This window comes from Mytilus trossulus, chromosome 4, assembly GCF_036588685.1.
Source record: "Mytilus trossulus isolate FHL-02 chromosome 4, PNRI_Mtr1.1.1.hap1, whole genome shotgun sequence".
Lineage (NCBI taxonomy): Eukaryota > Metazoa > Mollusca > Bivalvia > Mytilida > Mytilidae > Mytilus > Mytilus trossulus.
This window is the reverse complement of record NC_086376.1, coordinates 70,456,487-70,475,441: the sequence shown is the minus strand read 5'-3', so window position 1 is coordinate 70,475,441 and position 18,955 is coordinate 70,456,487. Positions and strand designations below refer to the sequence as shown.

Genomic DNA, 18,955 nt, shown 5'->3' with positions numbered 1-18,955 from the left:
GTTTAATGTATATATTTCTATCAGTAGATGAAATGAGTATTTACATCTATTTTAATAGACCTAGATTTTCATTAGGCATCAAAATACATTCATGCTGAGGAACAACCTTAATTGTGTTACGCGGAATTAAACATTCTGAAAGGTAATCTGTGTCAAGTCGTACAACTTTTATGTCAAGTTGATATTATTTTTCTCTTTTTTATTTGCTACAAAACAAATATTTCTTATTTCCATTCGTACCGTCCGTAATATAATGAATCGACTCTCGATAGATTTAAGCTTTTGGTGATATTCATCGGATTAAACAAGTCTAAAATAAGACAGTAAGGAAATGAAACATCATATCACTTATTAGTATATCATTATATACCATACTAGTATTGTTGGTATTGTATGACTTGTGTTTGTGTTGGTATTTTTTTTTTATTATTATAGGAGACTGTGCACCTTGTCATGTTAAAATAGGTTTACACTACACTAGTGTGAATCTGTATTTCTTGATTTTAATTGATTATTGAAGAAAAAATCAAAATCAACTTTCACTTACGCATTTCAAAAACGTTGCAAATCGACCCACGATATCGGTAGTGACCAAAAATTCAATATGTCAAATAACCTTGAAACAGTCTGTCATTTAGTGTTTGTTGTTAGTTCCTATTTGTCATAGTTCATAACGTTAATACTTTTGTCATGAATTATGTTGTTGCCCTTTGAAGTATGATTTATGTCACATTTTATGATGTCATAAAATTGAGAATGGAAATGGGTAATGTGTAAAAGAGACAACAACCCGACCAAATAAAAAAAAAAAACAACAGCAGAAGGTCACCAACAGGTCTTCAATGTAGCAATGTAGTCATGCCTTTTATAACTGACTATACATTATAGGTTTTGTTAATTGTTTAAGCCGTAATAATAAAATTAGTTGTTTAAATTAAATTGAGTTTGACAATTCCTGATAATTTTCTCATTTGCAATCATACCACTTCTCCTTATTATATCTTACGCAATAATACTTAATTTTCCAATTTTTTACAGTTTTGATACATGATTAATATAAAATAAGAAGTTGTGGTATGATTACAAATGAGTCTTCACAAGAGACCAAATGACAATGAAAGCAACACATTTTGGTCATTGTATTGCATTCAGCTATGTTCAAAGCTAAAACTGCATAGTCACTTATATAAGACTCGAAGTGAAAAATGTAAAACAATCAAATAAGAAAACTTACAGCAAAATTTATTTACAAAACAATGAACGAAAAACAAATATGTCACACAATCACAGACGATAAACACTGAATTTGATTTGGCTAGGAAAGGCACATACAGAATATGGCGGCGTTGAACTTGTTTAAAAGTGCCAACCGTTCCCCTAATCTGGAACAGTGGTTTGACAGTACAACATAAAAACAACATAAAAATCAGTTGAAAAAGGCTGAACTGATCAGATGGATATAAATAGGAATACATCTAACAATACGCAGAGTGGACCTGGTAGGGTACAAATACACCCCACAAAAAAAGACACTTAGTACAGATCTGAGTGTACTCGTAGTTACTGAGAGCTAATCCAAATACAATAACTACTTTTAAAGAGGTCATTCATTAAAATATCACTCAGCAGACATACATCATCCAATAGAGTTAGTAAAAAGACATCATCAACAATCAGAGAATACCACGACTTTGTGCAATCAAAATATACAAATATCAGGAAATTGTTAACCTATGAATGTGCATCTGTATATAAAAAAAAATATGTAGTTTTATTTTTAATTTACTGACAACAAAATTAATAGTAATACCAAGAAAGACAATATTCAAATATCTAATTACAGTGCTGAATTGGTAACCTTTTGGAAGACGTTTATCTAAAGATTCGATCAGTTTTACACGATCGTTTAAAAAAATTCTGGCTTAGTAAGCATCATCCCTGTAAAAAGAATGTGCTATACCGTTTTATACCACCTTTATGCTAAGACTTTGTGATGTAAAAACCGGGACATTTCGCCGTATCAGAATTTAGTGCATCCTCGGAAATACTTTCAAAAGCGTACACAAAACAATTGTGATTGGTTGTTCTTATCAATTGAAATCTTACAAATGACATGATATTATTTTCATTTTATCGAACTATGGGAATACCCATGGTCTTTTGAATTCTGAAAAGACGACTTTACTCACACACTGAATATGTAATGTTTTTGAATAAGTGACACAGTTTACCAATCAATAAACCCTAGAGAAAATGTTTTCGTCCTAATAAAAAATAGCCAAAATGTAACCTTTTCTAATCAATTGTGTGCTAATTGGCTACTTTTTATAATCAAATAAACATATTTACATGTCAGAACTAAGGAATATCAACTTTCAGAAACCGATGAATATTCAATTCATGCAATAAAATATAAAAAAATGAATCAACACTAAAAAAATAAACCAAAAAACGTGCTTATGTATTTTTTCTATTCTGAATGTTCTTCAACTCATTTGTATTGTAGTTCTGTCATGTAATATTTGTCATTTAGTGTTATATTTCACATTGTCATAAAGGCGATAGGTTTCAAATTGGCTACGTCAAAACTAGGTTCAACCCAACATTTTTTCTTAAAATGTCCTGTACCAAGTCAGGAAAATGGCATTTGATATTTTATAGTTCGTTTCTGTCTGTGTGTTGCATTGTCGTTTAGTTTTTTGTTGCACTTTAGTGTTTTTCGTTGTTTTCCTCCTATAATTGATGTGTTTCAATTAGTTTTAGTTTGTAACCCAGATATTTTTTCTCACAATCGATATATGACTTTCGAACAGCAGTATACTATTGTTGCCTTTATTTACGACAACTTTTAAAAGTTTCTTATGAATATAATAGGGTAATTAAAACAGTTTTCAATATTTTTATTTAGATTTCCTCAGACACAAATTTTAACAGTTATGATTTTGACAGCTATCTCTCAGTGCGCTCAGAATCTTTGCCATCGATCAGGATAATTAATTAGTGACATAACTTTATTTCGATTTCTAAACCAAAGCTCAAGTAAACCACGTTTGAAACTCAACTTTTCTTGTGGAAACAAGATACTCTATTTACGTGAAAAGAGTTATTTTGAAGAATATTTAATAAAATAAAATACCAAGAATTATGTGTTATTGTTCTTACAGTAATTATGTTTTCATATTCACAGTTTCCAATTTACGTTCCCAAGTATAAGTATCCTCCAAAGTTAAATTATATACAATCTCTCTTTGTACTTACTCCCCTTTGGAAAGATCTTTTGTAAAGCTAGCAACGCCAATAAATGCATATCCATTGGTGGCCGTCGGCTGTTATCTGTTTATGGTCGGGTTGTTGTCGCTTTGACATGTTCCCCATTTCCATTCTCAATGTTATATGCTTTGCCACACATATGATATTTCGAAGTATAAAACAAAAATTGTATATCTGTTTCACATTAATAAACATCTTCTCCTGAAATATGTATAGATCTAGTTTTCGTCTATTTTTAAATTTTCCCACACTTATGATGATTGTGTATGTGGCGCCATCCCTAGACCATTGAAATTATTATTGAAAAATAAACAATAGGGTATTTAAAGACTGTTTGGCAAAAGTATTTGAGGGTGAAGGGTGGCTCCACTGTTATTTTTTTCGGAAAATTATCTTACATTTGCAGAATTCTGTCAAATCAGTTTTTTTTTTACAAAATTCCCTTTCATTATGACGTCATAATTACGTCACTAAAACACAATAAATAGAATATGTTTAAACTGAAACAATTAAACATTTTAACACATGCTTAACCAGTTTTTTAGATTTTTAAAGGCCAAACTATGTGTAAGTTTACCAACTTCGAGTACAAATAGGCACAGGAGATTAAGAATAAAGAGTTATAAGTTGTGATATAGCCAAGTTAACAATGTCTGCGGTTTGATATTATAAGTATAATGCATGTCTCTTGTGAGCTGTTGTCTCATTGGCAATCATGGTAAAATGATTCATTGAAAACTGGTAAAAAGTAAATATCTCCGGGGAAAAAAATGACCCTGTGGTTTCTTTAGTCAATTGTAATTTAGGCAATTATTTCAACAACGGAAAATAAGTATAAAATAAGTATATGACCAATTATACATAAAAGCAAGTTTTACTACAAAAATATCAGTTCAGTTATAACTGAAATTTTTAAGTATCAATATTAATATTTTACTTGTTTATATCGTTTTCACAGTTAAATTTTGTGATTTTTTTTACCGTATGTAATATTTTAGATAGACCATGTAATTGTACAATATAAAGAACTTACCTAAAGGTAAACAGAAAAAGAATGGAAACCAGCACAGCAGAAATACACCAACCACAATTCCTAATGTTTTCGCTGCTTTTTTCTCTCTTTTAAACTTGGCAATTTTATTGGAAATATTCTGTTTAAAATTTGGACGAGAAGAAAAATACATGACATGGTCTGAGTGACCATTTGTTCGACAAGGTACACTTTGGACAACACCGTGACTGTTATGTCTTCCTATGTGAACCCGTAAAGTTATGGTCTCTTGGTCTTTAGATATTTTGACACCAGCCATAAGGCAGCGAGTGTGCTTCACAGCTTCGCGGTAAATTCGGTAATATAGCAGCACAATTGTTATCATTGGAATGTAAAACGAGAACGCAGCCGAAAATATGACGTAACCTTTGTCGTCATTGACAATGCATATCCGGGAGTCAGGGCCAGGTTCTTTTCTCCATCCGAGTAAAGGCCCTAGGGAAACTGTCGCAGATAATATCCATACGACCGCTATTACTATGAAAGCTCGTGATTCTGTCATGATCGATGAGTGTCGTAGTGGTCGAGTGACGCCAATATATCGGTCAACGCTTATGACGCATAGAGTAGTTATCGAAGCCGTGCACAATAAAACATCTACAGCGGCCCATATTACACAGAACTGTCGTTCAAATGGCCAGTATCCGAGTATTTCTAAAGTAGCCGAAAATGGTAAAACCAGTATACCTAAAAGTAAGTCTGCAACGGCTAGATTGACTATAAAGAAATTTGTAGTACTTCTTAAATGGCTGTTATAGAATACTGCAAGTAGTACTAAAATATTTCCAAAAATTGTTCCTATAATAATTAATCCTAAAACTATTCCAACAATCACAGAAACGTGTACTTCTAAAGTTGGAAAAGTAAATTCCTTACTTAAAATAGTAGAACTTGAGTTATTATAAAGACTCATTCCTCTCCTGAATTTGCTTCATTCTTCGTTGGAAAAGATATTTGAAAAGTATTCTATTAGTTACGACTGACAATGTCATTGATTATTACTGATTCATCCAAACATGCGTGGTACATGCCATCTACGGTATACAACTCCTAAGTAAACTGTACAGTTAATATATACGTCTCATCAAAGAATACAAAATTATAGATAGAATGAAAATTTATGGAAAAAAACGTTTTTTTTTTTATAAACTTCTTATACGTATCGGTTGTTGTATTGATATTTGAATCGCATGTGAACAATCATAGCTGTCTATCGTTATAATGTAAGATCGGCATTGGAAATTGATTCCAGTGACATTGTTTTAGTAACTAAGAAATGAATAACTATAAAAAGACTATGAATGTTTCAATTCTTATTTTTTTTTAAAAGCAGCAGTCTCCAAAACCGAATGAAAAATAACAAGTAATCGTTACGGATGTTTAAGTCGATTAAATAGAGAAAATATAATAGATCTATCTTATTCGATTGACTTGCTGAAATCTTAAATCACAATAACTCAGATTACTAACATACAAATAGAATAAGATACGTCAATATGTCGGCACCTTACAATATATAGTGTCAATATGATTGCAATAAAGTGGTTTTTATTCCTTAAAATTTCCAATTGCAAAAATATGATTGTTGTGTCTTTTCCACCTTTAAATTACACTGAATTATTCCCGACTTGGATGCGCATATTAAGAATGTTGATAGGTAATCATGTCTGAACTTAATTTTGTAATTGTGTTTTGTCTTTTTGTCAATTTCACTTTGAGTGGTCAAATTAACTTCAAAGTATTGATGCTCATTGTGGTCTGAAATTTCAAAAATATGACCGATATCTTGCAGTTAACTTAAAATTAAAATGTAATTGCACGATCGGGACTTGGATTTCTATGTTCATATGTGTTTTTATCTTTTAAGGATTTATAAATTAAACGTAGTAAAAATTTTACTATAAAAGAGGGACGAAAGATACCAAAGGGACAGTCAAATATAAATATAAATGATATTTGTATTCTCAATGTTAAAGTTGTTTTAAAAGTTGGAAAATGTGACATATTATAAAATCAAACAATATCATAATGACGAACCTACTGAGATAGTAAATGCTGCATCAGAAATAACACTCAAAAAACGTATCTAAGAAAATAATAAATCAAAAATAGAAATAGAAATTCATTTATGTAGAAAGATAAAATTGTGAGAAACTCCTCCGCCTCATTTTTAGACATACCTCGAATTTGTCAAACACAGTCATCTTAGTACCAGAATCTATGACAAAAGAGACGATTTTAGTTTTGAAATTATCAATGTATTTCTACCTTAGTAGATGTATACCAACTTCACCTGGATATAGGATATACATTTCCCAACTTATTCGATATTCAAGAGCTTTCAGCTCCTACTTAGACTTTGTAAAACGTCACTAGTGTATGATCAGAAAGTTGATGAACCTTTCGTCTTTTTTCTTAAAAAAGTTCATTGGAAGTAACAAAGACCTTGTTGATAAATATTTCGTATCAACTTCACAAATGATACACGATGGTCTTGGTATATAGGTTTTGCGTACTGACGTTGTTTTTCATCTTAATAATGTGTTATATTGTCCTTTTATTTATCTTTGTTTTATTATTAATATTACCTTTACTGTCTCGTCTCGTCTGATTTTGGTAATATTTATTTGACGTGTCTCGGTTCTTATGCATCCCGTCAATGCGTTGTTTGTAATATCTTTAATTTTTGCTGATATGCTTGTACGTGTGACTTTTTGTGTTTCTTTGGTAAATATGACGTGGCTCTGTACTTTCCGTGCAACACGACGAGTGCCACCTGTGGAGCAGGATCTGATTACCCTTCCGGAGCACCTGCGATCACTCCTATTTTTTGTGAGGTTCGTGCTGCTTTTTCTTTAGTTTCTATGTTGTGTCATGTGTACTATTGTTTGCCTGTTTGTCTTTTTCAATTTAACCCATAGCGTTTATTTTCGATTTAAGAGTTTGATTGTCCCTCTGGTATCTTTCGTCCCTCTTTTAAGCATCTCGCCATTATTTTATTGTTTTATTATAATGCTATAATGTTATTGTTCTATCGAATCTTTGCCTGCTTTCATGATTCTAAACCATTAATATTTTCGAGTTCAGGACATATTTATCGTTACAATGAGTGGTCGGTCAACTTTTTTAGACTGGAAAATGACTGCATTTTTATATTTTATTGATCAATACTAACTAGAGGCAATAGTTATTTACTGATATTCAAAATATCGTAAATTAGTTTTATTTGGATAAAAGGTTGCAAATCAAGTGTACTTGATGAAACTTGTATAAAAAAAGCGTGTTGTGTCTAATTCAAGAAACACCTGTGCCGAAATCATATATTTTTCCTACCCAGATCGTGCTTCAGGTAAAATCGTATGGTAAGTATCATGTTCTTTCAAAATCGTCATATATCTATGATGAACTTGTCTGGTTGTTTTTGTTGATGTACTCCCTGCGGCAAATATTGAAAAATTTATGTCAACATACCGAATAAGAATTTTAATGTCACACAGTTCTTGAGGGAAGACGGTTATTTTTTTATAGTAAAACTCTTAGTCAATTAACTGAATTACAAAATAAAGCAAATACCATTACATGGTGTAGTGTCCGCTGATAGTCCAATACCATGGAACAGACTATGATATATTGTCAACGACACACAAAAAAATACAATAAACAGTAATTGAAATGCTGAAATGTGGAATTCATAATTAGTATCAAGTGTCTAGATCTTATTGTTTGTAGTATTTTAGAGCATTCGCCATCAAATTCATGTTCACTGATTTGACCAAAATTTTCATATTTGTTTTATAAGATACTAAAACGTATATCCTGACCAAATTACAACAGTCCTAAAGAAATAAATGACAATACATTTTTTATTTTGATTTTGCTTTTTCACAATGCATGTTTATCAATCGAGATAACCTCCAGACAAATATTTATCAAATGTACCAAGCGTATAATTAATTAATTCAAACGCGCGTTTAGTCTACTAAAGACTCATCAGTCACGCTCAAATCGAAATAGTTAGAACAACAAAACCAAATAGTTTTCAAAAGTACTAGGATTATAATTAAGTAAGCCAGACGCGCGTTTCGTCCACACAAGACTCATCAATGACGCTCATATCAAAATATTTATAAAGCCAAACTAGTACTAAGTTGAAGAACATTGAGGATCCAAAATTTTAAAAAGTTGTGCCAAATACTACTAAGGTAATCTATGCCTGGGATAAGAAAATCTTTAGTTTTTGAAAAAATCGAAGTTTTGTAAACAGGAAATTTATTACATTATTGATATTCATGTCAATAAAAATTACCACATTATTGATATTCATGTCAACACCGAAATGTTGGCTACTGGGCTGGTGATACCCTCGTGGACGAAACGTCCACTAACAGTGGCAAACAAGTACAAATTTAAGTTGAAGATCATTGAAAACTTAAAATTCCGAAAAATTGTGCAAAATACGACTTCGGTAATATACGCTGGGATAAGAAAATTAAAAGTATTCAGAATGATTCAAACATTTGCAGTTTATTTATAAAAATGACCATATAATGGATATTTATGTCAACACCAAAGTTCTGACTACTTGGCTGGTGATACCCTCGAGGACGAAACATCAACCAGCAGTGGCATCGACCAAGAGGTTATCAAAGGTACAAAGCATATAATTTACCAAAAGTTGTGCCAAAAACGGCTTAGGTAATCTTTGCCGTGGGTGAAAAAATCCTTAGTAATTCGAATGAATCAGAATTTTACGCTAGTAATTTTGGGGCCCTTTATAGCTTATTGTTTGTTGTGAGCCAAGGCTCTGTGCTGAAGTCCGTACATTTACCTATAATGGTTTACTTTTACAAATTGTTATTTGGATGGAGAGTTGTCTCATTGGCACTCACACCACATCTTCCTATATCTATTTACAAACAGTAAATTTGTAAAAATGACCATATAATTAATATTCATGTCAACACCGAAGCGTTGACTACTGGGCGGATGATACCATTGGGGACGAAATGTCCACCAGCAGTGTTATCGACCTAGTGGTATAAATAGTTATCAACGGTACCAGGCTTATAATTTAGTACGCCAGACGCGCTTCATAAGACTCATCAGTTACGCTCAAATCAAAATAGTTATTAAGCCAAACAAGTGCTAAGTTGAAGACAATGCAAAACATGCAATCGTATAATGACAATTGTCTAGCAATATTTAGTAGTTGAATACAGAACGTAAGTGTTAATAAACGTTATAACAATTTATATTGAAGACCGGATTTGTCATGTGCAACTGAATTCCACCGAATATCACGTTGACTGTTGCATGATACGAATTCAAACAAAAAAAACAGTTGTTGGCATGACACGGGTTATGTTCTTCTCATATATTTTATGATAGTATGATACTAAACCCCTAACGGGAGGGATTGTACCTGATATTCATATGATGACGACATAATCTTTCAATCAGTTTAATTGAGGTCTGGAGCTGGCATGTCAGTTAACTGCTAGTAGTCTGATGTTATTTATGTATTATTGTCATTTTATTTATTTTCTTTTGTTACATCTTTTGACATCGGACTCGGACTTCTCTTGAACTGAATTTTAATGTGCGTATTGTTATTCTTTTACTTTTCTACATTGGCTAGAGGTATAGGGGGAGGGTTGAGATCTCATAAACATGTTTAACCCCGCCGCAATTTTGTGCCTGTCCCAAGTCAGGAGCCTCTGGCCTTTGTTAGTCTTGTATGATTTTAAATTTTAGTTTCTTGTGTATAATTCGGAGTTAAGTATGACGTCCATTATCACTGTACTATTATGCATATTTTAGGGGCCAACTGAAGGACACCTACGGGTGCGGGAATTGGTCGGGTGGTTGTCGCTTTGACATATTCACCATTTCCTTTCTCAATTTCATTTAGTTATTTATTTGCGCGCCAATTATGCATCTGCAATAGTATTTGCTTATTTTGATGAAATTCAAACAAAGCTGACTGCTAATGGCAACATATTGTCCTTTATTTATCTTTCTGTTAAATTCGTAGATAATAACACTTTAATTTGAATTTTAAAAGAGTTTTTTAAGTTAATATGTTGATTTTTGTGGTTAAGATTAAGTTCAACGAGTTTATTGTCTGCCAATCAAAATTTCCGTCAATTTTAATTCAAAAAGAGACATTTATGGCCTTTAACCGAATACGAACACACTGAATAACTTCCTTCGGCATGAATTCTTCCTGCGACAGGAAATAAAGCTTACTTCTACCATTAACATCAAATTAATAAGTCTGTTTATTTGACTGGTCAGTGTCTGTAGACCAGTATCATTTGATATCGGAGGCTATATTAATTTAAGATTATTTGAAATGATGTGTACCAATAGCAATAAATGAAATGAGCAGTAAGTTACGTATCCAGTATGTTTGGCTTACTGTAAAAGTATTAAATCGTATAACTTATAAAAGGCTTCTGATTATTTAATTGCTTCTGGGAAATATTTGAGTAAAAAACACTGATTCATGTACATGCATTATGTGTTAGTTTGGTCTCTTGTAGACAGTTGTCCCGTTGGTAATCATACCACATCTTCTTTTTTATATAAAAACAATTATTTGGTGGTATCGATATTCATTCATTTGAGAAAATCTATTTATTAAGTAAATTAAATCGTTATTTCTCTTCGTAAATTCTGATTCCCATTATATTATTGTCTAGTAGATTCACACATAAACTTGATTGAATCTAGATTAATAACTGCTGATCTTCAACCGCAAAATATCTTAATTAAATTCTGAGACCATTGCAAAATGTGAGTTTAAAGATTTTACAAAAAAGATATTCACAAAAGACCACAAACGAAAAAAACAAAACAAAATTTAGCATGAACAATAGTATTTTCTTCATATAGTTTGTTTATCTCTTCTTTCTTTAAAATGTTATTTACAACTCAATAATATGCTTGAAAAACAACGCCAGATCTGCTGACTTGTGCTTAACTCGTCGCAAAAACAGGATATAGAACAACACATATTTCTCAAAAGATCTGAACTGTCCATTGTGAAAAGAATCAGAGGACTGGCAATTTCTTAAAAACAGATAATATCTATGTTCCATGTTTATTTGAGTAAATAAAGGCAACAGTAGCATACCGCTGTTCAAAATTCATTAATCGATAGAAAAAAAACAAATCCGGGTTACAAACTAAAACTAATGTAAATGTATCAAATGTAAGAGAACTACGACACAACAGAGATACAACACAAAATTGTAAACCTCCCGCTTTAATATTGAATCCAGCTGATAAACATTTTTTTTAATTCTGATGCTCTTATTCTTTAAAGATCATAATGGTCGAGAGAAAGTATAAAGTTATAGAAATTGACCAGAATATGTTTGGAATAGAAAAGAACCACTTTACAGATTCGACTTATCGAGCATTCCATTAGTGATGTTATAAATCTAAGTTATGCTCAAAGGAAATACCGATTGATTATTGATTGGACAGAAAGTCACAAAAGTCGTAAATTACTGGTATTATTTATGTCTTAGCTTTAACCGGGTTTTCCAAAGAAAATGGGATAGTTATTGAAATAGTGAAAGAACGGGCGGTTGCCAACAGTGTGCGCATTATACGTTAGGTTAATGAATAGGTTCAACAAATGGGTTTTTTTTCTCAATATTTTAACGTGTTTGTGGAAAAATGGAGGCTGTGCTTGATATTTCCTTAGTTCACTTTTACAGTTAATAACATTTTCTATCAGGCCTCACGGTCATAAAACTTTCGGGCATGATTTTTGTACTCAGACTCGAAAATCAACCTATCAAATTGTTGTATTTCATGTTTCGAGCATGATTTTTGTGCTCTGAGCACTGAGCAAAGTTTTATGCCTTCAAGGCCAGATAGATTGGAAACTAGGCACACAACGGTGGAAATTAAAAACGTCTACAAGCGCCACACATAAGCTCTATCCTCTAATCATATTAGTTACCTTTAAGATACCAAAAACCTGTTTTCAGGTTTGACAGTAAATGACTGCATATATGTCTTTTAAAAGAAGTCACTGTTGAAGTAATTCTGAACATATCAAAACACGGATCTATTTTAAGGTATATGAATGACTTTGATACTCGTATATTTCTTCCATTCCTCTGTGGTTTAGGTTATCGTCTCATTAGTCAGCACTTCAGGCATGAATTAGCGATCTGTTATTAACTGTTTACAAAACTTTTAAATTTTTGAAACAGCAAAGATTTTCTACCTCAGGAATAGATTACCTAAGCTGTATTTGGCAAAACTTTTAGGAATTTTTGTCCTCAATGCTTTTCAACTTCGTACTTTATTTGGCCTTTTTAGTTTTTTTGGATTCGAGCGTCATTGATGAATCTTTTGTAGTTAAAACACGCGTCTGGAGTAAATACAGAATGTAATCCTAGTATATATGTTGAGTTTATTAAATTAGATGCATACATTACACATATGCATATCCATAAATGAAAAACACATGCACTGACCATATCTGTAAAATGTTCTTACCGACAACAATATATTGAAAAAATCCATACATTGTGTCAGTGGGAGGATGTAACAAGATGCACATAATTAATTATATCAAAGTGTCAGACTAGAAACGAGAGAGGAAATTGTTTCTCACTGTAGAATCCCAAGACACCAAGGTACATGATTGCGAGATATTATAAACAACATGACGAAGTGTTGCAACTTTTCCTTGCATTGTTTATTAATTGGAATTAACAAGTACCACAACAGTTCAAGGATTTTAATAGTACATTACTCTTTAGAGATGTAAGACAAATGCAGCAGGCTTCGTTCAGACTTATTGTTTCGTATTTGAAGGAATAAAACTGAGTAATATTCTATTATATAAAATTTTAGTTCTTTTGCATTAAAGAGCCAGCTCTGGTCTAATAAAACAATGAAACAGCTAGATAATTATTTGTTCTTCATATCAAGCTTAATTGAAAGATTTTATATACCAGAGTATCTACTACCAACCAAAACTTTAAATATTCAAATTCAAATTCAGATCAATGGCAATCGATGATTAGTTGTACTGATGGTAATGGTTTAGGTCTTGGTCTTTTTGTTTGCTGTTGCTTGGAAAGGTTGTCCACACTCTGTACTGTATTATTTTACTTTCAATCTGCTAACTATTCTATATCCTTCCTTTTTGATTTGCTTAAATGGTTTCCCATGATTCTGACATATAATACAATGACATTGACAATGACCTTGTCAATAATCAATAAATAAGGTGTAACATTTAGTCTTTCTTTTTTGATGAAATAGATGATTTATCGATAGCTTATTAAATAGCCGCATTTTGATCAAACATAAAAACCTCAAAACAGTAGTCAGAATATCATTAATAATGGTACTATATTCTAACAGACAAAACAGTACGCTGTGTTTTCTGATTATTTTAATTTGGTTTTTATGCTTACCATTAATGACTGAAATGAATTTTGTATCAACCTGTAAGTCATAAACTTAGAAATATTTAAATGTGAAATGATTAGCAATCATACAATTATTCAGCAGAGTCCAATTAAATAGACTTCTACAGTGAGCCAAACCCAGACTATATAGTCAGTTTTAATTTAAAAGGCCTCTATATGACAAAATATGAAACAATTCAACATGAAAAGAAAGCCTCGAGGAAACAAATTTAACAAACCCCAACCATGAGAAATATGAGACAAAGACAACGACTGCATATCATGCTTCTGATTCTTTTTATGCACATAAAGAATATTGCAGGGTTTAAACAAGTATTCCAACAGCACAATATTAAAACATATTGTATAAATAAGTTGGATGTGACTCGACATACCAGACTGTCACGAAACACACAAAACAAAAAACACAAAAACAAAAGGCACAAGTTTCCGATAAGGAGACACAAATCAGTACATATTCCACAGGTTTAGGATAAAGATGTTATCACCAGTTTGAGAAACACATGATATTATAGCAGAGGGACAACAGATAACAGAGGGATATTCAAAATCAAACATCGGAAATAAACTAACAACGCCATGGCTAAAAGGATATGAAAAACTGACAAACAATAGTAAATAAGACACAACATAAAAAAACTAAAAACTAAGCAACATGAACCCCACCAAATACTGGGGATTATCTCAGGTGCTCCGGAAGGTAAGCAGATCCCGCTCCACGCATAATGTTAAATATAAGTGCAAAATAAAATGTCAGCGCTTACACTTCCATTGGTATATTTAAATGTTCACTACAATGTTTGCATGTATATGAATCAATCAATTTGATCAGATCCACCACAGCTGGATTATACCCACATCATGTTTACATCATTGAAGGCGTGATATTAGTTTGTAATGATCTTTTCATTTTAAACGAGCTCTTGAAATTTAACACCGCATTTAACTTAAAGCCAGTGATAAATCTTGAAATATGTATATACATATGAAAGTAATAGTCTAATAAATTCGAAGTAATCATCAGATAGAACTATGAATATCTTTCTTGTTCATGAATTTGGTTAAAAATATCTAATTTTTTTTTAAATATTGAATTCAAGTAAAAAAAAATGATAGCTTTTAGAAATAAGCTAAAGGAAGAAGTTACGAAAATGATATTATACAATTGAATAAATTGATGAGCAATTGAAAAGCAAATTCTCTCCACATATATAAATCTTTCCTCGAATTTATCAACCAACCGGGTTGTTTTAAAAGATCTTTCAATCTTTTACTCAAATTCAATAAGTGTATCAGATTGCAAGGTAATTTTGTAACTGTTAAACGTTATTTATATTTTTGAATTAAAGATTCTTACAATATTATGGCTTATGTTCAAACAGATTACCAAGCTATAGACGCCTACACCGACGTGAAGATACGTCAAAACTGCATTGACAGTATTTATCATAAAATTATATACGATTGACTTCTTTAACCAAACCAAAACTATGTTGGAAGTAAAACTGCATACTGCCTTTGTAATACATTTGCTACAAATGATAAGATACAAAATTTGTCATATAAACAAAGCAAACATGAGATAATGTCTAACAAAAACGTTACGATATCATTATATTTTACCAACTCCGGAACTCTGAGGCGCAACACTACCAATATTATACAATATCTAGAAAACAGAACAAACGAAATATAAAAACACAAAGTTTTAATGAGAATTACAAAAACTTGTTTAATCTAGATATCTAAAAAAAAAAAAAAAATTACACCGTTGCATCTAATTGTCTTTGTAAATTGTATAATCTATAATTCATTGCATACACATTATATTCTTGGTAATATCATCTCTGTTTGTTATTTTATTTCATCATCGTTACAAAGAGATGTCGTCATTGATTGCATTGACACAACCTGTCAGTAAATAAACTCATCATAGATACCAGGACTAAATTTAGTTTATACGCCAGAGGCGCGTTTCGTCTACGGAAGACTCATCAGTGACGCTCGAATCCAACAAAGTTAAAAAGGCCAAATAAACTTCGAAGTTGAAGAGCATTGAGAACCAAAATTCCTAAAAGTTTTGCCAAATACAGCTAAGGTAATCTCTTAATGTCTGAGTTCAAAAAAAAAAAAACCTTAGTATTTCAAAAAATTCAAAAATTTGAAAACAGTAAATTTTAAATATAACGTTATCCATCAATATGTTATCACTGATTTAAGCTGCCTCAATATCTACAACTTTTACATAAATTTCAACATTAAACAAACTTTCAGTATAATGTAACTGATGATTAAGATGATAACGCAATATTGACTGCTATACACCTTTTTGACATTTTTACCTAGTGTGGTTCTTTGTTTTGTTCACGCGTTGTGAAAATAATAAAATTTAATGCAAATGTTAGCTAGTTATGAAACTAGGTTTAATCTACCATTTTCTATATAAGAAAATGCCTGTACCAAGTCAGGAATAGGACAGTTGTAATCCATTCGTTTCATGTGTGTGTGCTTTTGATTTTGACATTCAATTAGGGTCTTTCCTGTTTGAATTTTCCTAGTAGTTCAGTATTTTTAGTGATTTAACATTTTGAGTTGAGTATACATTTTAGGAGCATGATAAATCGTGACTGTCGTTGGTTAATGTCGGTCATGCTTGTTTTCCGTTATTGTTTGTGTTATAAAGTAGGCTGTTTGTATATTTTCAATTGCAATAGTTTCATGTTGTTTATTTTTTTTTATAGCTGACTATACTTTTGGGTTGAAATTTTACTCATTAGCAGTCATACCACATCTCCTTTTGTTTTTAAATTGAAAAAAGAGAGTGAGTACTCATATATTTTTTTTATCGTAGTAAAATGATGGTACTTATGCTTTAAAAATTGTTCATCGATTTTAATTTTACTTAAACACATTTTATTATCAAACTTTCATTGTTCCTTCTATAGATCTGCTATAATCCGAATGATGCACAGCAAAGTCTGCATTAACTTACTGCAAAGTTCAAATGTACTCCTCCCTAACAATAACAGCATTGTTAATTTTTTGTTAAATTCAATAAACTTCATTGTTTTAAAATATAAAATATAATTAGGGTAGCATACCTGAGATGAGCTCCGTCCTTCAATTGGGAAAATTTACTACTTAAATAGTGTTTTAGCGCTTTTTAATACATAAGAACTCGTTCATGCAACATAGCTTAAAAACATTCGCTGCATACATTAAAATTGTATTAACCTAAAAAAAAATCTCTAAACCGTTCACGAAAATTGCATGATGGCATCATGAATAAACAAAGTTATTGACTTATCAAATCAATACATATAACATTGTTGTACTGCACATGGCAACACTTGGTCTACACACAAACAAAAATGCACATTTTCACGCAAATAAGCCAAAGAACTCAATCAGATATACTGTTGGTAATTGGATAATTACACCTTCAATGCGGTACTCTGATTGTTTATGTTAAATTGAATAACATTGTATATCGACTAAGAAAGATTTATAGTTTAAAATATTGTACCTGTGTCTATCTACATGTAGCTCGATTGATATCCAGTTGGGTTTGTTTTAGGTGCTGTCTCATAAACATATACCACACGTTGTTTTGTCTTCATCTTTGATAATAAAACTCAAACTAACATTAAAGATTTAAAATCTTGACCTGAACGGATACAACAGGATATTTACAAGTTCTTGCATCATCAAATGGTGCAAATGGTGGGGTAAAATTGATTTCATGCAATTCATAATTGAAAAAAATATATAGACAAAATAATCTAATATTCTTATTGGGTCATTGCTATCTTCAAAATTAATCGTATAATTCTGTTTTACTTTTATTGAATTTGACATACGACTCCTTATTTATGTTGTTTATGTCGAAAGAAATGCATGATTTTTTTCTAAATTTTTATAGACTATTTTTTTTCAATAAATACTTATATCCACTACCTTATATTTCATTTCGCGTTTTGTTTTTTTATTGTTAACTGTCATACAACACTACTATTTGGTGCAAGACAACCTGGTTGATTCCATCCCGTTTCTTTAGAACGTGTCCATATTAAGTAAAAATATATACAAGTTATATGTTAACACGGAAGTCATTTCAGACATATGAATGCATCATTTTGATAAATTGGTTATATAGTTAATGTATGACACTTGAAATGAAAAGGCTACCTTTTCAATTAATAGTAGAAAACTTTAAGTTTGTTCAATCTACTTCCTGAAAGTTTATTGTTAGTTTGCGATAATATGCAAGTTGCACTTTTAAGAAGGGTTCAAATGGTTTGTATCCATGGATGTTTATTCTGAATAAATAAGGCTGACTGGAGAAAGTTTTAGAAAAATGTGTATTTAAAGAAATCAATACAAAATACAAATCAATTTAATATGTTGTCGAACATTTTGATTCCTCAGTCCTCTGACCATCGTAATTTGTTTGACCTTTTACACTTTTTGATTCGATCTTCATTGATGAGTCTTGTGTAGATGAAACGCGCGTCAGTTGTATAGAATTAATATCCAGGCATCGATGGTGAGTTTATCTTTAACCATTAGGTCAATGTAACTGCTGATGTAAGTTTCTCCTTGATGGTATCAATAGCTTAGAAGTCAACACTTATGTGGAAAAACTTCACAAGCATGGTTAAACAAATAACACGAGAAAGGCAAAAAACATATGAATACACTATGCATCACAAAATTAAACATCAAACAAAGCACTAATTAAAGAGAATATGCATGAACATCACTTGCAAGTGCTGCCAATTCAGATAGAAATTAATTTAGTAAAACTAAAAAAATTCTTCTCCAGTTTAAAATGTTTTGGCAGCTCATTTCTTAGTTTAGAGTAATATATCGGCAAACTATATCATTGTATGTTATCAAAAACGAATCAATCTAGAAATGTTTAGCAATCAACAAGTATTTCAAAATTTAAAAATTACATCACATATAGTTCATGAAACACATACTCATCAGTATAATCTTATAAAGCTACAGTGAAGTCAACAAACGGACGATTTTCGTTAAGAGCATTATCAAATTTGTTTGTAAATGTAGCATTAAAAATATTCGATGAGCCAAGGCAAACTGAAGTGTATCTAAGTATAAGAGTAAGTTAATTCAGAATTAACAGTTTATGTATACATTTTGA

General features: G+C 31.3%; 1 protein-coding gene across 1 annotated transcript in view; it reads right to left on the bottom strand.

Annotated features, from left to right (window-relative positions):
- Nucleotides 1-5,234, bottom strand: part of LOC134716779 (alpha-1D adrenergic receptor-like) — a 46,283-nt gene extending 41,049 nt beyond the window's left edge. Inside the window, exon 1 of the mRNA XM_063579788.1 lies at nucleotides 4,304-5,234. Coding sequence (XP_063435858.1) covers nucleotides 4,304-5,234 — 931 coding nt within the window. The remainder of the gene's footprint in view (nucleotides 1-4,303) is intronic.
- Between the last annotated feature and the right edge of the window lie 13,721 nt (nucleotides 5,235-18,955).